Source organism: Galleria mellonella, unplaced genomic scaffold, assembly GCF_026898425.1.
Source record: "Galleria mellonella isolate WM207_F2 unplaced genomic scaffold, CSIRO_AGI_GalMel_v1 utg33, whole genome shotgun sequence".
Lineage (NCBI taxonomy): Eukaryota > Metazoa > Arthropoda > Insecta > Lepidoptera > Pyralidae > Galleria > Galleria mellonella.
The window spans coordinates 8,020,656-8,042,082 of record NW_026442079.1 but is presented as its reverse complement, the minus strand read 5'-3'; the positions used below and the strand labels follow the sequence as shown (position 1 = coordinate 8,042,082).

The window sequence follows — 21,427 nt, the reverse complement described above, 5'->3', positions numbered from 1 at the left end:
AACCTCAACTGTGTATTTATTCGAACGTAAGTAGGTAATTATTAGTCCACTAATTAAGCCTTAAACATGTCGACACTTGTCACTCCAGTAAAGGGAGATGCGTTGGAGATGTGTGATGATTTAAAAGGATTATTTCCCAGGCTCCATAGTCTAGCTATGATCTATTTGCCTATCGTGGCAACTTCGGTACCTAGTGAGCGGTTATTTTCAGAAGCTGGAGCGACAATCACCCTGGAGAGAAACCGCTTATTGGGCACTAGTTTATCAAGATTGTTATTTTTAAACTTTATTTACAAAAAATAAACTCCAAAATAAAAATGTTTGAAAAATACTTGTTTCCTGTTAAAATTTAATCAATTTTCGATAAAAAAGTTAAAATAAATAGTATAAAAGTTCATAAAATAATATAACTTTGTTTTTTTTTTAATTAATATAATCTTATTATTTTTTCATATTCGTTAAAATGCATATTTGTTCGATATATAGATAGATATATGTATATTTGAATGGTGGTAAAAACATCGAAAACTTCGATGTTTTCAACATCGATATTTAATGTTTTAAAATATAGATGTTCTAATATCGATGTTTTAATATTGATGTTTTTAGGAGCGATGTTGCATCCCTAATTTTAGTTATGTCTGTGGTGGTTTGTGGGTACAAACATAACTAAAATTAGGGTACTGTAACGGGGTGAATAAGAACAGTTCAAAATTAGGTTAAAAACTTCGTTTAGATTTGTTTCAAGTTAATTTATCTTTATTTCCTTGCGCTGTAAAATAACATTTAATGATTTAGCATACAAACTGAGATCCTTAGACCATATAGTTAGAGCCTCGAGTCTTAAGAATAGGGCAACTTTTTGTTAGCTAACTGTCAAATTAATTGACTCTTTTAATAGCGTTCTAAGCTCTAAATACTTAGACAAACAGTGTATATTTAATTATTTAATAAATCAAATGTCATTTTGCGCACTAAAAAAAAAACAAAAATAGCCGATATCCAGTGGCGTAACTACCTAGAGGCTAGGCGGGGCAATGCCCCGGAGCCCTTAAGCTCAGGGAGCCCTCGAATGCTTTCCAAAAATCTTCATCGAACAAAACTTTTGGAAATTTCTCACATTTTCAAAATAAATATGACAGATTGCAACTCCACTTTTATCATGACAACTCAATTGAGAGAAATTCAAAAGTGCCTAGGGAATTCCCCTAAATTCTTTCTATGGGCTGGCAGTGTTGTCAATTTGACGGCTAGTGATATGTGCGTTTTATTATTCATCGATGTGCTCTTTATTGTGAATTCGAGTTAAGTTTTCGAGAAGGGTTAAAAAATTAATGCTGTATCAGGAGTAAGTAATCGAATGTTAATAGACTTTTTTGTACTGGTCAATATAGTGGTTCAATTTTATTTGATTTTACCACTCATATTGACATCCGTTAAGACAATAAGTCGTGTCAAATCTATAGATTTCGGATACAGCTCATTGTATAACGCAAAATATCGTAAAAAAATGCAAGTCGCCTGCAGTAGGTACATTAATTCAGGTCCGCGGGCAAGAGATCGTTCATGGTCTCTACCGTTAAACGTGGTAATACTAACGGTGATAATTTTTTCCGGGGATTCCCCAACGACATTTGTAGCGTATCATTGTGTTTAATTATTAAATACTTAGAAATAATTAGAAAACTAAAATTATGGATAAAAAGAAGAAACCCAGGTGCATTTAAACGCAAACAACGCCCAGAAAGAGAAGATAGAAAACAAAAAATGCCCAAAATTGAAAAGTTTTTTAGTCAGCCTTCTGCAAGTACATCTGGCCAAAATATTTCTATTGATAGTGACTCAAATAATATGGTAACTGCAGTGTTTCAAATTCGTGTGTCAAATTCTTGATATGACGCCTTTACAGTCTTCAGAACCTTTTCCAACAGACATTAACCAGAACAATAGGTGTTTTTCAAAATCATACTACGTTTCGTGTTCTTAATATGGGCCAGTTAATCGTTTTTGGTTGTGTTATTCCAAAATACTAGACGCTGCCTATTATCAACCCTGCTGGTTATTTGCTTCACAAAGGAATAATATTTGGTGTACGGGAATTCGAGATTGAAAGCATTTATCAGAAAGAATTAAACAACACAGTTGTTCGAGTAGCCATTCGGAAGTATGTGCTATGTAAGAATTTTAGAAAAAAATACGATACAAATACTATCGACAAGATAACTTAAAAATGAAATTCGCAAAAAAGCATAATTTTGGAAAATGGTTCTTCAAAGGTTATTCGGTATCATACTTACCCTAGCAAAGAGTTCTTTGAGCTTCTCTTCGTTCTTTGGTTTTGAGAGGACATCAAGAAGACTTAAGTCAGGAAGGATACCACGGAAATTTTCTGTCCTTTGTAGAGCTTGTCGCCCGATATGATCACATTTTGCGACAAGTTTTGGATATACCCAAAGGTAATAATAATTATTTTTAAGGTTTTTATCGTTTAATTTTGTTTACAATTATTAATTGTTTAATATCAGGACTCTTTGGATTTTTTTAAATGTTTTTAGGGTCTACAAGATATCTGAGTGCAACAATTCAAAATGAAATGATTGAGAGCTTGGGGACCAAACCTGAAACCCATCTACTAGAACAAATTAGAGCGTCACTGTTTTTTGCCATCATAATTGATACGACACAGGACATATCGAAGGTAGATCAGCTAAGTATTATTGTGAGTTATGCAGTAATAACCAGATCGGAAAATGGACAGCCAATTGATATAGAAGCAAAAGAAGTGTTTCTAGGCTTTCAAGCAGCCATCAAACATTGCGCAGTAGATTTAGTCAACCAAGTGACAACATTATCAACAAAAATATTGATTTAAAAAAATGTGTGGGGTAGGGCTATGATGGAGTCAGTGTGATGAGTGGTTTGTATAATGGTGTACAAAAACATATTAAGGATATCCAGCCTAACGTAGAGTACGTATATTGTGCCACTCATAATTTAAATTTGGTGATAAATATGTCGTTAGCAGTTATGTGGAAATACAGTTTTTTTTCGCAACGTTGCAAGATTTGTATAACTTTTTTGGAAACAGCATCAAACGTTGGGATCAATATATTGTACTAAGGTCTTCTTAAGTACATAATCAAATTAATAAAAAAATGGTTACAAATATAAGAAAATATATCGTAAATTTCGGATCGAAAACAGATGTAAGGAAAAAGAATCGTAATTGGCAAATATAACAAATTTTAATTAACTACAAAATATACAAAATATTGAACAGTAATTATCTACGTCATAAGAGAAATCTGTTAATAAAGGTCAGTCATTCATGATTCTTATAATCTGGAAGTAGACTTACAATACCAGATGAGGCGGGTAATAATTTTGTAAATAGATTAAAAAGACTATTATTAAAAGAAAAAACAATAATTATACACAAAAATGAAAATCACTTAAAGACAAAAATAAAAGATTAAAAAAAGAAAGTTGTAAACTTTCTTAATGTACCAAACACTCACAAGTAACTTTTTCTGAGTCAATTTTCATCTAGGGCAGGATTTGGCTGGGTCTCCAGGGTTTAGTCATTGCGACGAGCGCTTCCGATTATCGTACAGTATCCACTTTTCATCATAAGTAATGATTCGATTTAAAATCCATTGATTATTGTGTCGGTTGAGTAACACAGCAGTCGACGCGTGTTTGCAAGTTCGATTCACTCAATTTATAAGGCACCCATCGTTCAAGTTCTTTACTTCCTCGATTTGCTTCAAGTGGATTAATACAGTTTTATCACTTACCCTGAAGACTGCAGTAATCTCTGAAATGCTTTGAGATGGTTTCGCTTCCACAATAGTCTTCAATTCTTCATTTTCCATTTTGGTCTCCGGCTGTCCACAGGGTTTATTTATTTATTTTTATTTATTTACACTTTATTGCACCCAGTAAAAAGAGAAATAACAAATACAGTAAATATTAATAAGAAGTGATACAAAAGGCAGCCTTATCGCTAAGCAATCTTTTCCAGACAACCTTTGGGTAGAGGACATTGAGAAAAAGAGAAAGGGTAGGTGGCGCACTATTATATAAATATTATCATGTACAAACATATATACATACATATACATACATAATATATACACAATCAAATATATACATAACATACACATACTTAACAGCACACATATAACAGAAAAAGAAATGATGAAGAAAGACAAAGAGAGAACACAGGAAAATAGTACTAAAGTGAGAAGTAGTAGGATTTAACAGAGGTTTTGAAGCTAGTAAGAGTTTGAGCGCACCGAATACAGGTAGGTAATGAGTTCCATAGGCGAACTGCCTAAACAGTAAAGGATTTAGAATAAAAGGAAGATGAATGAGTGGGAAGTTTGAGTCGGAGTTTATTGACACTGCGTAAAGTATGATTATTAGCCTCATTGAGAAACAAGAATCTGTCTTTTAGATAATCAGGAGCAGCGGGATTAAAAAGGATTGCGTAAAGAAGAAACAGGATATGCAGATTACGACGAAAATGGATAGGGAGCCACTTGAGTTGAGTAAAAAATTGAGAAATGTAATCATATTTGCGAAGACCAAATATAAAGCGGATACATAAATTTTGAAGACGCTCAAGCTTGTTTAATTGCTCTTCGGTGAGGTCTAAATAACATGAGACGGCATCATCAAGAATGGGTACTAGTAAGGTGTGTGCGAGCGCAATTTTGGTGTTAACTGGGAGGAAATATGTAATCTATTCAAGGCATTAGTTGCAGCAAACATTTTTTTACTAACCTCCGAGATTTGTGGAGACCATGACAAAGTGTTATCAAAAATAATGCAAACCATAAGCGGAAGACTGGTCAAGTAAATTTTGGAAATAAGTATGGAACTATCAATACTAATAGCTTGTGCCTCTTTCTCTGTCTCAACAAGACCATAAGATTTACTCCAGGCAGTTATACGTTCCAGATCGGCGTTAACAGTAGATATCGCTAAAGAGATATCAACAAGAGAGACTAAAGAGTAAATCTGTAAATCATCTGCATAAAGGTGGTAGGAAGATTGAAGTTTCGAAGTGATAGTGTTAATAAATAAGGCAAAAAGAAAAGGAGATAAAACGCCACCCTGCGGCACGCCAACTGACGTATGGCACCAAGAAGATAAAACGTCATCAATGCGAATACGTTGCCGACGTTTAGACAGGTAACTACGAAACCAGTCAATTGCCGTTGGAGATATGTTGAGAAAGGTTAGCTATCCTAACAAAATATCAAAATCAACAGTATTAAAGGCATTGCGAAAGTCCAATAATATTAAGACCGTTAATTGAGAATTCTCCATGCCAAAACGGATATCATCAGAAATTTTGGTTCTAAAGGTTTTTATTTTCAGAATAAAAACGTTGAAACTGTTTTCAAAACTAAAATCTTCCAGCTAAATTAATTTATAAATTTGAATTTGGAATTCTTAACCAAAGAGGAGATATTTCAGATTAAAATGGTCAGTACGACAAAACGCTAATTTCATATGTAAAGGCCTAATATAATCGAGCTACTTAATCCCTATTATTAATACTCCCTTATCTTCATATGTAGGTAAAACACATTTAATTTTTAACAATTAAATGAACAAAATTGTTTGTGAGGAGACAATAATAAATATATTATTATACCAATCTTGTTCATGCTCCCGTCAAACCTGCTTCGAGCTTATATTGCGTAGGTGAGTCTCTTACTTGTCTACTATATCAATCTATATCTAAACTAATATTGATATAATTGCTTTTCTTTGATAGTTATAGGAATTAGTTATTTTTGCGATTAATTTGCGTAAAGTTTTGATTGTCGGGTATAGGCAACACTGAGGTTATGCAAAACAAAACCGCAAAATTAGCAATTAATGGTAACACTAGCCCTTTGCTAAAATTATATTAAAAAAATCCTCCATTTTTTTTATTGTGTTGTCTACGTCTTCATATTAAATAGTGGATAAATTTTATAAATTTTTGTTAAAATTTAGTAAGTATATTAATAAGATATTTAGTAATGTCTATATAACTAGATATCTACTTCATATTGACATTAAATCATATTAATTTGTAAAGTCTATTGGAGCTTAATTCAATTGTGGAATATTTTTCTTTTGCTGTTCATACATCATCATTGATAAATATTTCCTAAATATTATTTTAATTTTTAGCATAGTAAGTATAAATTTTTAACACTACACTATACTGTGAAGTCTTATTATTCTATGCACATGTATTACAGGTCAGAGATACAGTTTCACAAATAATTCTGAGGTATATTTTTAACAAAATTCTCCCGTATAGGTAACTGCGTTCCATCTATGTTTCTGAAGCAGCTCTGATTATATATTTGGTATAGAACTTCGGTTTGGGATATGGCAGTGTATTACAGTGTATGGGGCATAAGACCATAGTGTATTGCCTTTCTTCAAGATTTCCCATTGTTTCCCATTGTGTTTGGTTATGTTCATAGCTATAGGAAATGGTTACCATTTTCCATCAGCTTGTTCGCCATTCTAAGTACCATAAGTAAAAGTAATAATTATGTTATTATTATTATTATATTGATTTAGACTTCAAAATCAGAGATTAGAATTAGTGCTTGCAAATATTTGATAATTTTGATATTCAAGTATTTAGTTTATTTGTCTGTGAATTTATTTAAAAATTCAAATACTGGATAGTAATAAATTCAGTTAGAGTATACCCATAGTACATTCCATTGACATAGTACATTCATTCAAAATAAATCACTCAATATATGTTAGAAATTAATGTAAAGGTCCTCATTGGTTACAATGAACAGTGGAAAAGAGAGTAAGAGTATGCAGATACTTAGTGGGGTAGAATTGTACATTGTTATTGAGACATATCAACCAGATGCATAGCAGGGGGATGGTGAAAAGTTGAGATAATATACCAAAACAGACAGTAGAGTCAGATGTCACAATATACAATGCTGATGGTGGGAGTCATTTGGTTATACCATCTCCACAAAAATGGGCTGACATCATTGGAGTATTAGGGCCACTAGATATCGTAATAAAGAACTTGGGAGAAATTATGACAAGTATCACCACCAACAGAATCATTTAAGAAAATGTAATCGAGAATAGAATATGAGATGAACGATAAAGGGTCTGAGCTTGATACAGATGAATTATATCAATCATCATAAGTCATTTATCATACCAATAAAAAATCAATAGTGTATGTAATGTATATGTAATAAATAGTTGTATAAATCACGCATTGACAATGAATAGTAGGATAAACTTTAATAAGTAGATTTATAAGTGAAAGTGCTATTATAGTTAAAATATTGTGGTTATTATTAAAAGGAAATGAAGGGGAAGGTATGTTGTATAATAAAGTGGGTAATTTATAACTTTTTTATAAATTATTCACTTTATATACAACTATAAAGTCTGCAGACATAATATAATAGGGGCCCAAATAGTTAGGACTACTTTAACTCGGAAATGGAGTAATGCATGGTAAACTATATAAATTTATAAATAAACAATAAAAATTCATAATTTTATCATACTTAACTCTATTTCATCTTATTACTGACATTGTTAAATTTATCACAGCGTACCATTTATATTTATATTTTTAGATGAATTTGTTGTTGTAGTGTGTAGTTGATCTATAATCGACAAATTCATCTTACTTGCTGACTTATCACAAAGTCATAAAATTTAACACTATGAAGTTGATTCCATCAGTAGCCCTATTCTCAACCTATTTAGATAAATTAACCAATTTTAGCTTCAATTTACATGAATGAAAATATTTTTTATGCAAGTAAACTTCATTATGAGCATTTTTGAATTGTAATTTTTTTCATGATACCAATTTGGAATGTATAATTTTGTTATTACAGCAAAATCATTAATCTGTAAAACAATTTGTATTAATTAGTTAGAATTTCAAATTCAGTGCACGGCAGTCTGTATTATGTTTAAAAAAATAAATAAACTTTAATATAATCTACATTGACTTGGAAGTATTTATATCTTATATTCATTATAGTTATAAAATATTGACATTCCTAATGTAGTTTATTATAGATGTAAATATAGTAGTAACTGAAGTTAAGCAAATGGCTTGCAATTTTTGTGTGTATATCTTGTGTGTTTTATATGTAATTGTGTCTTAATAATGCTATGTTGTTACAGAAATATGTCATCTCGCAATATACGTAAGTTAATGGGGGGCAATGTACTACCACCACCAGATGATGATTCCGATGGTTATGAACCATTATGTGTAACAAAGAAATCATCCAGTAATATTTACGAAGGCGTTAGTAATATTTTTTAACATTTATTGTAAAATAAGAATAGTTATCATTAAGATTGATGATGATGATGATGAGTTAAGATTAGTATGTATAACTTAGTAGCAGAACTATTTTATCTGAAGTAAGAGAGGGTAAATGAGCTTATTGAAAAATAGGAAATATGCAGTGCACTTTTATATAGATATTACTATATAGTTGTTTCCCTTTCTTTATTTATACTTATATGTAATTTTTTTAATGATACTTTTAGACTAATTTCACGAATTAATTAATTCCTCTCGGAAAAACATCAAAATTCTTTTTAAAAATGTCCAATATAATAATAAATATTATATTGGACATTTACACAATTCTTTCTAATAATATAAAGGATTAAGTAGTTTTGATGGGAACTTGATTGGCATAGGCTACTTTTTATCCCATCAAAGGATGAAGTACTGAGTACAAACTAGTTATATTAAAGTCAGTCTTATCACCTATTATGCATGCTCACATTAGGGGTATTGCCCCTAAGTTAAAGTTCTTGTACCATTTTTTAATACATAATGCTTAATATTCGTTTTTTTGCTTATAGTTAATTTCTAGTTCTCAATCAGAGTCAGAGGAACAGGACATTAAGGATGAAGAAGAGGAAAACACAGACGATTGTCCCACAGAGGTAGAAAAAAAGAAAAAGAAGAAAAAGAGAAAGCAAAGAAAACCTAGACGCAAATCTGATAAAGATCCTTCAGATGATATTACGGTACAAAGATAATTTCGAGTATCAGTATTATTTTGTATAATATAATTAATTTTTATTTTTTGTTCTTTACATACATCTTTACACATCTGTCACACCTGTCTTCCATTAGGATATTCAGAAACAATCTTTTTAAAAATTTTCTGTTCCTTATAGAACAATAATCCAATATGCTGTTTGATGTTAGATTTGTATTTTCTTAATATGAGGCCAATCCATCAATTAACTGTCATTCTCTGTCAACAAATGTTCACCAATATTGGGATACTATGTTTTTTCGTTGAGAGAATATAATGCTCCCCGATCCCTGTAGTTTTGCGGCTATTTAATTTCTGTGTGTATTCAATCTGGATTGATAGCATTTGGCGAAAGTCTTTATTTCTTATATTATTGTTTTAACTTTGATCTCTAAATACATAAATTTATTACTTATATATTGTGGTATCTTGAATATTGTCTTATTTTGGAACATTTCTAATATTTGTACATAACTGTTACCACCTGAGCCCAAAAGCTAAATACCATATGTCCAGATAAGTTTGCTGATAGTGTTGTGTCTATATGGCCATTTGTATTTAATGTGTACTTATAATCTGGTATATGTTATTATCGATTTTTAAAATACTATGCGTACGAAGTCGGGGGCAAAAGATAGTATAAAATAAAATAATTGTCATATATTGCATGCTTTCGAGGGTATGTAAAGATGTCATCAGGTGTGTCATGTCAGAGGTCATCGAGTATGACGAGGGCGTAGATATTATAATTAATTATTAATAATATTATATATTTACAATTAAGTTTCATAATTTTGAGTGGAATATAAATTGATGTTTTAAATATTTTAGCTAGACGAAATAGATAGATCCTTAAAGGAAGTAAATGACCTGCTAGGAGTTCCAGAGCCTGTAGTCGTTGTTGATGTACCAGAATCAAATCTTATGTCAGTACAAAATAGGCACTTGAATTATAACAATGAGATATTTCGTATCTTTGGACCAGATGAAGAAGAAGATGTTCGCAGAAGGTAGGTGTTAGATGTTGTAACATACACATAAATATTAAATTATTGTGATAGTATTGTTGGGAAATTATATAATTATGACTTTGGTGGTAGATACACCACCTGACTTTCCAATAGTTGCAGACATTTCGACAATTTTTCTTAATTTATCTGTTTGTATTAATCAGGAAAAAAAGAAGATTTAAAGACATATAATACATATTAATTCTTTACATACCAATATTTATTCTTTTGCAGGCGAGGTCGTACTCCTAATTTAAGTAGACTTAAAAGAGGGGTAATTGTGCAAAACCAAATTTTGGAAAATTTCACTAAGTTCGGTGAGTATTTTTATACTGTATTATATATATGTATGTATGTATGTCGATCTTTTTGTTAATGCGAATATCCTTTCAGGTTTAACAATGACCATAGAATCTGTTAGGAATGGCATTACCTATTTCGTCTTCAATCACAGTGAAAGATATCAAAAGCGACATCGAGCATTTGTAGAGGTGGTTGTCAGGACCAAAAATATGGGCTTCCCTTTTGAGGATGTGCCGGAAGGTATACATCCAGAAGAAGTTATGGAGGTAATTAGCTAAATAATAGTTTTGCTTGTTTCGACATATGCCGATAACGTATGTATGCTATAGTAATATTAATCTAAACGTTTCGTAAGCATATGTCGTTATTGTTACGATAAACACATTGTTTTTATTACACACGTACATTAAAATTCTTTTAATCGACTTGAAAATAAATACTTGTATTATTTTATATGCTACGCGATGCCAATTAGTTGTGCAATGCTTTTTATCTTAGTGCTTTGCGTCCGTGTTTACTGCACAACAGTTCCTTTATTTTGTAACTAAATTTTAATTACAAAATAAACAAAGCTCAAGTGTGCTACTGCGAATTTGTCTTAAATAGCTGATTATCTGCGAATTTATCTAAAATAGCAAATTATCTAAATATTTCGTTTTATTAAGCTAGACAAATATTTACTGTGCTTATTTTAATAGAAATGGGTTTGTTTCACTAATATGCGATGATCTGAATCTTACTGATATAAAATAAAATTGTAACTAAGCGATGATTGTACATGGGACATATTTTATAAAAATGATATATATAATATGAAATATGGGGTTTTAATAAGAGTATTAATAAGGGGTGGTAATAAGAATAATAGATATTAACACAAGTTTAAAAATTTTTTGTCTGTTAGTTCAGTTTTAGTTTTACACAGTTGTATTTCCGAAGGTTTAACTTAAAATTTGTTGTATGTTTTATCTTGATGTGCTGTCAAGAAGTCGTTCATTTTATTGGTTTTCTTACTTCTGAATTTTTTGCGTACACAGTAGCGAACAATATGTTTTTTGTAAGTTTGTACCGGCATCATTCAAAACTTATTGTACAAAATAGGATGCGGTTTTCATGTAGCAGGCAAAAACTAGTAATAAATGTATTTGATATACTGTTTTTTTTTTATGCAACTTATAACTGCAATCAAGCTGACGGTCCAGTTGATGGAAAGCGGTAATCGTCACTTATAGAAATAAACAGTACTATGGATATGACAGAGTATACTGTGTCGCCTATGATAACCTTCATGCGTTGTCATTCTTGAGGGCTTAGGTGCTGTCTCCGTATGCTATAATTTTATTGCTTTATTCCATACTTTAAAACGAAACAGACTTTTTTATATCACAAAGGTGGCAAACAAGCATAAAGCCCGTCTGATGGTAAACGGTCACTGTTGACATGCAAACACAACTGCTTCACGGCAGAAATACGAATGGAACAGAGGCGCCCAAGCAGACGACTTCTGTACAGTCTCCTTCTGGTAACTTTATCAAGTAATTGATGCGTGTAATCTTTATACAGCTAACTTACTGTTTAAATTTTGGTGAAAGAAGTTGTATATATTATGCTTGCAAACTTGGTGTACACGAAAGTGATTTTAAAAAATGCAACAGAGAGATCAAGGGCAGATGCAATTCACTTTGTAGTTATTGGCATATATTGTTAATTTTTATAAACTAATAATCGGATATATAAAGTATTTATATCATATCACATCTGTACTATGATTGTTCTGTTATCTTGATTATTTATAACGCATGAGCGATTTTCGAATTTATATTTTGGCCTCTTGATTTTTTTATTGTCCGTCTATCTTATGCTTTGGTGTAAATAATTTTGCCTGTTAAACATATGTATTATTTTAATTTTAGGTAGCTGACATGATGTTCCGAATGGAAGACTATAGTGGAGCTAGGAAACTGATTGAAAGAGCCATATCTTATATGCAATATGTCTCACATCCTTTGTTTTATCTCAGTGATGTAAGTATGTTTAGTTATTAACACGATATAAAATCCCATTGAATAATGAATCATACTGTATTATAATTATTTCATTTGGTTATACTCATGCTCATATATAGGGCTTTTATTGAGTCTTAAAAGTAGAAGTTAATACTCAAAAGTAATTGATAGTTTCTATATTCTATAGTATAAATTTTGAGTAATCAATTAAATATATTACTTCCTTTTATATATATTGTTACTTTTTAAACTTAGTGCTTAGTATAATTGAAGTGAAGTATACTCCATCTATTAGTGGGTCGTTATACACTTCGTTTATGTGTATGGAGTTCTTCCCTATAGGTTGTCTGTTTGTCGGTTCTTTTACATTATATATATATATTATCTTAAAACTATATCCATGCTAATTTTCAAAATCTCTCGATGGTTTCTGATGAAAATTTGTAAATGTGTAGACATTGTTTACTCCAACTGAAAATTGCGACAGTTTTTATTTCCAAAACTTATTTATTTTTTGTTTACCAGTTCAAATTGTAAATTTATAAAATATAAATAACATACTGAATAAGTACCTATTATCCCTAGTAAATATATTGTTACTTTTGTACATGTAAAAGCTGTAGTTGAAGATAAGTATGTTACATTTTAGAGTAAAGTACGCTTGGAATATGTTTATGTGGAGAACCGGATGTTCCACGTCGCTGTACTTAAATATCTTCATATGCTCACGAACACCATGTGTCACCGAACTGCATTAGAGCTGGCTAAGTTGCTTCTTAACTTGGACCCAAGTGATCCTTTAGGAGTTCTTTTCATTATTGACACACTAGCGCTAAGGGCCAGGGAACATCAGTGGCTTATCGACATTGTTGATTTTTGGAAAACAGAACGGCAAGCCCATTTGCTTATCAATATGCAATATTCATACGCAATGGCACATTTCCATGTGGCTAGAAAAAATAAACGTAAGTATTATAATGTTATAATTACTATTTTATTAATTTTACCTCTAGACTTTTCTCTTGTGAATTAATATGAAAATTATCCTATGATAAGTTAGGACATTCAATTTTCACTCAAATTGGTGACTTTAAAAATTAATAATTATCAGCTCTAAACATGTCTGCAATAATCCTAACATGTCTGTCTCAGTTTGTAATTCGATACTGTTACATACATACTTTTTTGTTGATTTGAGATAATATAAAATTACAGCATATATTCTGTGACCTGCAAAGAAATTGTTCATGTTTATGTAGGTATAAAAAACATTTGATCTACATATGTAGATTATCATGTTACAAACTTGTTTAACATTTACAATTAAATTATATAAAAAAGTCTCTTTGAGTGATATTTTTTAGTAAATAGAGTTCCCATATTCAATATGTATAGACTGTGGGGTCCACACTCTAGGCATATTGGATATGAGTGATATAGAATGGCTAGTGATCAGTTAAAGAATTAAAGAAGATATTTTCCTTACATTATCATAATAAACGTTCACGAATTTCACAAGGCGTTCTGTTGTAGGTGACATTTCGCACGCTAATGAGTTGCTACAAACTGCGATGTTGAGTTTTCCAACAGCAGTCGTCTGTTTACTGCATCACACCTATACAAAGGAACCAGAGATTACATCACATCCTCTATTTTCGACAATAGCTCAACAGAGGTAAGACATGATATTAATTTGTACATATATGTTTTTAACAATTATCAATTATAAATGCAAATAATAAAGAAATCAACAGTTTCTAAAAGTGAATTATTATTTATTTATTAAATACACGATGTATTATGTTATAATACAAATGAAACAAATTATGAGCCTTACAGCTTTATCGTGTGCCACTGTCATCGACATTTATATAAGTAAAATTACAAGATATTAAAAAACTATAATTAATCAAATGTTATCAATAATGGTATAGTCACTTATAAAAACAAATCAGCTGTGAATAGTGTATAGTACATATTATTTAAGTAATATGCATACAACAAAAATACTGCACTTTTTGGTCGTCATGTAACGCAGCATTTTGCGATGTATTTGCATACAAGTACATCCATTGTATTCACTATTTATATAAAAATATTTAAGTCATTCACAAAGCAATCATGTGCATATACAATATAATGATATTTTATTTTACTCACATTCTGAATGTATTAGTTAAACTTAAGATGTTCGAATGTTTGTGTTTACGTATTTAGTTGTTTGCAATATTGCATCCTTTCCATCGGGTGCGTCGTCAGCTTGTTTGCCATTTTAAACATCATAATAACGATATAAAACTTGATTCATTACAGTACCAGTCAAAACCTCCATAATTTGGTACTGATCTACACTAAATTCACGGCGCCGAAATGGCGTGAGCCTGAGGTACTCAAATGGTTCGTCAGCAATGCCAAGGAACTCGTTAATAAATATGACACTGACCTGAGTGTACAGGTATGTGTTCGTAAGTTCATTGAATTTCATTACAAACTTAAAATGAAACCTTATATATAGCCATCTGGCTAGTATGAGAGTAAGCTATAACCTCCTACAAAAACGAGACAGTTCCATTTTATGAATTACCAACGTAGCGAATAAATCTTTTGTAATCTCTGTAGCTGTAAGTTTTATTATTCATTTCAAGGCGAGAAAATCGTCCTCAACCGTGGGACAATTAAGTAACTCTTGTAACGACGTTTATCTTAACGTCATCACAAACCAAACGGTGTTAGGATACAGGATATAGGATCATTTGGATTACAATAAATTTGGCTAAATGTGGATAAGTCGACTGTTACGTTTATTTTCTGTCAGTTTTTAAAAGAGAATAATTTGGAATGTTTATTTAAAAAATACTCTGCTAGTGAACTAAAACGTTAATCATAGAATATGCTAATATTTTTTGGAATTTTTTAAATATTTGCATAAACTTTGAGATTTTGGATATTTTGTACAACAATCCCCTGCTTGGGTAGTAGTTGTGTTTGTATAACTGTGTTTCGATTTAAAGATATGGCAAAAAAATTACAAGGTACAAAGTCATAACACCTTAGTCCTCAGAAAAGGCAACGCATGAACGGTATTATGGACAATATACTATGTTATGCCTACGGTACTGTTCATGTTTGTAAGCAACGGCTACCATTTTTCATCAGGTGGGATGTCAGTTTGCTTGCTATGTTTTTTTTTCTTTTATTCATCTCTGTTCGTTGACACTTTTGCATACACTTCTATTTTGGTCATATTGTCTATCACATAGTCCATTGATTTCTTTTTTAGGTTTACCCCTTCCTTTATGCCACTGTTACACATACTATAATAATATTGGACAAATTACAGGAGCGCGCTGCAGAGGCCGCGTTACAGCGTAAATCGATATTTGTAATATGGCCTGACGAACTTATCCGCCATATGGTCATTATTAAACCAATGGCCAATTTACTTCTTGAAAGAGTAAGTATTAAACACACACACACACACATATATAATACACATATATATAATTATATCTTTTTTTCAGTAATCTCCAATTTTTAGACTGTCTTATTTTCTTTCGACAGGAGTTATTGAAAAGTATATCTTGCAATTTCCTATTTAATTTTTTTATGAAATATATATATTATATCGTGACACACTTAATGTTGCTAATGTTTATAGGCTACAGTGACCGTTTACCAACTTAGTGGTATAAAAAAAATATAACCTTTGTTATCAAATTCGAAATATTTTATATTTATACACTTTTGGTACACTTAGTATAACAAAAGTTGAAAATAAATCTATTTATGCAAAAATTTATGTATACTACTAAAGTGTTTACAATTCTCAGGACATTCCTAATGTGGGGATTCATGGAATTACTATCAACCCTGTGCCCGTTCCACTGGGTAACGGTATAAATCGCTATGGATATAAACACAAGGCCCCGTCTCCTGAGTGCCAGACCCGTACAGACAATTTGCTGACTGGTTTCATTTTGTCTATGGCACCGGCTTTTTTCTCACTACAGTAAGTATTCATAAATATAATAATCTCTTTCTATTTGGCATGTTTGGTAAACAATCTCCTTTTTTTTTAACGTAACTTAGAATGAATGATACAAAAAAATATATAGTAAACAAGTTGACGGTCCCCCTAATGGAAAATGGCAACTATAGGTGATACAGACACACTCTATCATCACAGATACACTGTGATATTCATAGTATCGTTTATGTGTTGCCATTGCTGAAAACTGGTGTGCCCTCGTACCCTGTAATTTTATAAAACACACTGTGTTGACTGAACACAGTTGCATCACAGCAGGACTCTTTTCTATATAAAGTAACGATCTTATATCGTCGGTGTAATTATCAGAATGCGTAACTCCAAAAATATCTAAATTAGACTAAACGCCATCTAATAGAGTATTTTGAAGTCTATCCACCGAATTACTTCATATATCTTACAAAAATACAGCTCATTTGTTATGAGTCAATAATAAAACAACCTAACTGCCATTTTGTAATACGCAAAATGCTTAACTCCGAACTTCAATACAGTTTCGCCTATGCAGTAAGGAGTATGCGTGTCTTTTAATGCAATAAATTAATTAAAATTAACATTTATTGTATTAATATTCAATACCGTATTTTGGAAAGTAATAGTATGTTGTAATTTTCTAACAACAAGATAAAAATATTACCTAATATTAAGTAAAAGACAAAAGAAAAAATGGAAGATACATGTACTAATGATGTCAATCCATCAGAAGAATAAACAATACAATACACTCGTATATAATTGGTAAAGGACACAGTTTCAAACAACAAAGTAATTACTATGGATTTGCAGTCAGTATTTTTGAGCCCATGATCGAATGTGTCAGCTTTTTATTATAAAACAAACTCACAGTATACAAATATAGGTGAATAAAAAGTATTATGTAATAACATTGTTGATTTTTATTATAAAAATATGTTATAAGCTAAGTAATTAATAAAAAGAATAGAAAGTCCTAACACCACTTGCACTTCGTAACTCCAAGTAATATTGCATACTGCTGCAAAAAAAAAAAAACTCGTAACTCCATTTTCTTAATAATCGAGTTTGCTAATTCAAAAATAAATAGTGAAATTAAATTCCTTAATTATTTTTACTATTAGATTCATAATTGCATTGAAATAATTTCCTTGTATAGTAAAAATAAACAGTTTTTACTTGCTCCTGTAAAGTTCATCTAGAAGGACTTACGCATTCTGATAATTAGGCCGACGATATATTACTAGCTTAACTTAGATAGCTAGTTACATTTGTCCTACGTCAATCGATTTCTTTAAAAAGTGAACAAAGGTCGCCTTTAATCATGCTTTTTTAAAAAAAATATGGTAGACTAAGTTATTTTGGAAGCTGACATTAGTTAGCAATTTTGATACCTACAATGTTTTATTGAACTAGGTGTTGATATTGCGGAAGCCCGATTAGAATTGATTTATTTAATTTTGTTACCATTAGGTAAAATAAACACTAATTAAATTTGATTCTGGTACCTAATAGTATCAGAATTAAACAAAATAACTTAGTTACACTATATATTAACTGACCTACAATAATATTTTGAATCACTGTACATATTCGATGTGTTTTTTCTTTATAATGCATGTGAACTTAAATTTTTCAGGGCTCCAGAGATTGATCCGAATGATATGGCGGCACAAGCAGAGGCCCGGAACTCTAAAATTATACAACGTCGAGATACAGATGGACACTATCCAGGTGAAGATAATTATTTACGCCTATTGTTGTTAAAAGTATGTCGGGTACCTATAGTCGTCTGTCTCTTCATGTTTATAGATGGTTATCATCTTTTGTTAGATGGACAGTCAATTTGTTTGCCATTTAACGTTATAACTATTTGTGAAATAATTGAGTTGTGTTATACAGATATTGATGTATGCACATCGTTATAATGTATATATTAAATAATATAGCAATAGACGACACAATTACCTAAGTTTATAAAAAAAAAAAACTACAAAATTACTGGCAATATTTTATGAATCCATAACATAAAATTTGCACTTCACAATATTTTACGCATGAAATTTACCATACGACCTAATATGGTTATGTTATGAAAAATATTTAGGTAGAATTGACACTCATAGGAAGTCGATAACAGTGACTAAGATGGCGCGTTGACAGTTCGCGTCCTATTATGAGCTACATCAGTTAGCGCTTGTAAGTAACAGACACCACAGTAAAAATGTATTTTTCTCACATTTGTATGTGTGGGTCGCGTCAGATAAAATGATTTGTTAAATTAGTATCGATTTGTGACAACCTTCTCAATTCAGGGAGATTCTGAAGAGAAGAAGGGTTCATTTTGGCGGCATTGCTGCATTCCGAAAGGAAAGTATATGAGTGTCATTTCTACCCTGTCTATTTATTGACTCTTAAGTATAGAGTACGTAAAAGTAAGTAAAAAAGAGGCATGTTCGCAGGTGCATGGACGGAAAGTCGCTAAACTTGAGCCGCAAGGAAGATGAGGGCGACAGACAGCGGCACCGGCCTTGATCGCGACAATGAGTGCGGGGAAACAGACCTATCCTATATTGTAAATTTTTAATATTATACATAATATGAAACTAGCAATTCATATTATGTATTGTTACATTTCATATTGTTTTTTTTTTTCTATTATTACTTTAAAATTCCTAGAAACAGGGGTCGTGTCAGAGAATGGACCACCTTGTGGGATCTTTTGGAAATGCTTTGTATATTATATTATTCTTTACTTTGTAGATAATTAGTTTCTATGAGAAAAATGTTTAGTATCACTTCTAAAACATTTCCTCAAGGGCGTAAAACTTTGCATCTACTTCATATGAATTTCAGAATTTTGTAATTCAATTTTAGTCATCCAAATTTTCATTGTTTAATATTTTCATTTTTACCTTTAAAAAAATCAATCAGAAACATTGAAATTGTTATGTTGGTTTTTGAAAATTGACAGACAATAGGGTTAATTCTGAGATGCCATTTCTATGAACCTATTTATATATTCTAATGTTTTAATTTGATAATTTTATAACCTAAATTTATAATAATTTAGACTTAAATTTAAAAAAAAAAATTAGCACATGTTGGTCTTTACAATAAAAGTTTCGCTTTGATATAAAATTTAATTTTTAAGAGAAATGGCGCCTCGAAATTTATTTTTATTGTAACGTTGCGGTACTTTGGTATGCTAATGTATAAATGCCCTTAAGAGGACACCAAGGATTTCGGTTATTAATTCTGTAGTTTTAAAGTTGATTAATAGGATTAATAAAAAAGATTATAGTTATATTCTTTATAAGACTATCAATAGTTTTTTTTTATACATTTAACGAAAAATTGTTTCAAAAGGTAACTCATTATTGATTATAAGCAAGTAAGGAATTTTCACCAGTAATTCATCATTTAAAGTGAAAAGTTCAATGAGTTATCCTAGAGATTTTTATCGCAAAATAAAAAAAAAAAAGTTTCCTTATATTTTTTAATAGGTTGTTAATCATATTGCCATGATAGGTACGAATTATGTAGCCAGTTATCAGGTTTAATACTTAATAAAAGTGTACGAAATCGTTTTGATGTATTTAATTTCTATTATGCCTTACATGTTTTATTTTTGTCTGAAATTACAACAATCCTCTTAACACAAATTTAATATTTAATATTGAAAACTATAGTTTAATAAAACATCCAATATATATATATATATATATATATATATATATATATATATAATATATTATAATATAATCTATATACATAGATACTATAGACTAGATCTATAATAGAGTAAATATTTCTATTTTAAAGGTAAGTATAAAGTAATTAACAAGAATATTTTGATTTGTAATTATAACTAGATAACTAATATAATAATATTTAATAAAAAGATAATTAATTATCAATAATTAATAATATCAATAGATGCTAAACAATAATTTTTAGATACTTTGTCTCTGTCTATCTGTATGTTTGTTTCAGCATTGCGCAAAAATTACTGCACTACATTGGACGCGCCTTTCACTGTTGAACGAGTATACTTTATTTGCATTATACTATATAGGGGATAAAACAAGATAACTTATATATAAATGTAACGATACAATTGCATAAGTACAGTAAAGCGATTTTATAGAAGCAATCTTTTCAAAATAATCTTAGGACATTTTTTTATGCTACTGAAATGGCAAACAGTACATGGCCCACCTGATGGTGGTACCATGGGGCAATTAAACGTGCGTTGTACTCTGAAGAAACTTCTTTATTCTTTTTTTGAAGTACCTTATGCTGTTGTTTTTAGGGAAAACCTCGACAGAGAGCTTATTCTTTAACCTGAGCGTTCGTGGGAAGAAATCCATTTGAAATATTGCTGTTTACCTGTTGAAATCCGTTGTTAGATTAGGAAAACCTAATGAAATTCAGTAAAATTATACAGCTTTTTAAAGATGGGATTAAAAGTGATCTAGTAAACTATACGCCCATTTCCATTCCGCTCGTACTGAGTAAAATCTTTAAAAAAATGTTAAATCTACCAGTTAATTATTTTAATTTTAACGAATTAATGCATTATAGTAAATTTGGTTCTATTAAAGGGCTATCAACTACGGAGTACGAAGTGCAGTGTACTAGGAAAATAAAATGGTAGCGATGTTTTTTTATGATCTATCTAAATCTTTTGATTGTGTACATCATGATTAATTGTTAGCTTTTTTAGGTTTCAAAGACAATACTTTAAATTTAATCAAACCATATTTAGCAAACAGAAATCAAAAAGTTATTTACTTTACGCTACATCTAATGGGTCGCTTTTATCAATGGGCGTATCTCAAGGGTTTATTCTTTTGCTTAATATGACTTTTATATATTATTCTGGGGCCATTGTTATTTTTGCTTTATAGTAATGATCTCACTTTTGCCATACAGAATAGATGTGGCATGGTATTGTTCATTTTAAAGTTGATTAATTGATTATAATGATGTAAA

The 21,427-nt window shown here is 30.6% G+C and overlaps 1 protein-coding gene and 1 pseudogene across 2 annotated transcripts; both read left to right on the top strand.

Annotated features, from left to right (window-relative positions):
• The first annotated feature begins 66 nt into the window (after window positions 1-66).
• On the top strand, window positions 67-2,872 carry LOC113518205 (uncharacterized; annotated as a pseudogene).
• A 2,992-nt stretch (window positions 2,873-5,864) lies between these two features.
• LOC113520650 (transcription factor 25) lies at window positions 5,865-20,019 on the top strand. Of its 2 annotated transcripts, none has more exons than XM_026906047.3 (14): window positions 5,865-6,014; window positions 8,209-8,335; window positions 8,908-9,075; window positions 9,921-10,099; window positions 10,334-10,416; window positions 10,493-10,668; window positions 12,316-12,426; window positions 13,058-13,373; window positions 13,942-14,083; window positions 14,722-14,863; window positions 15,749-15,862; window positions 16,239-16,417; window positions 18,069-18,163; window positions 18,892-20,019. In XM_026906047.3, the coding sequence occupies exons 2-14, from the start codon at window positions 8,213-8,215 to the stop codon at window positions 18,912-18,914; spliced, it is 1,851 nt and encodes a 616-aa protein (XP_026761848.1). In that variant the 5' UTR covers window positions 5,865-6,014; window positions 8,209-8,212; the 3' UTR covers window positions 18,915-20,019. The 2 variants fall into 2 exon arrangements, with proteins under 2 accessions (XP_026761848.1, XP_026761855.1); XM_026906054.3 differs by lacking the exon at window positions 5,865-6,014 and adding an exon at window positions 6,040-6,199.
• The last annotated feature ends 1,408 nt before the right edge of the window (window positions 20,020-21,427 follow it).

Excerpts from the sequence above, each read along its gene's own strand:
- LOC113520650 (XM_026906047.3), top strand. The coding sequence starts at position 8,213 with ATGTCATCTCGCAATATACGTAAGTTAATGGGGGGCAATGTACTACCA. Across the intron at positions 8,336-8,907 it reads CCAGTAATATTTACGAAGGC|TTAATTTCTAGTTCTCAATC; the intron begins GTTAGTAATATT and ends TTTTGCTTATAG. Across the intron at positions 9,076-9,920 it reads ATCCTTCAGATGATATTACG|CTAGACGAAATAGATAGATC; the intron begins GTACAAAGATAA and ends TAAATATTTTAG.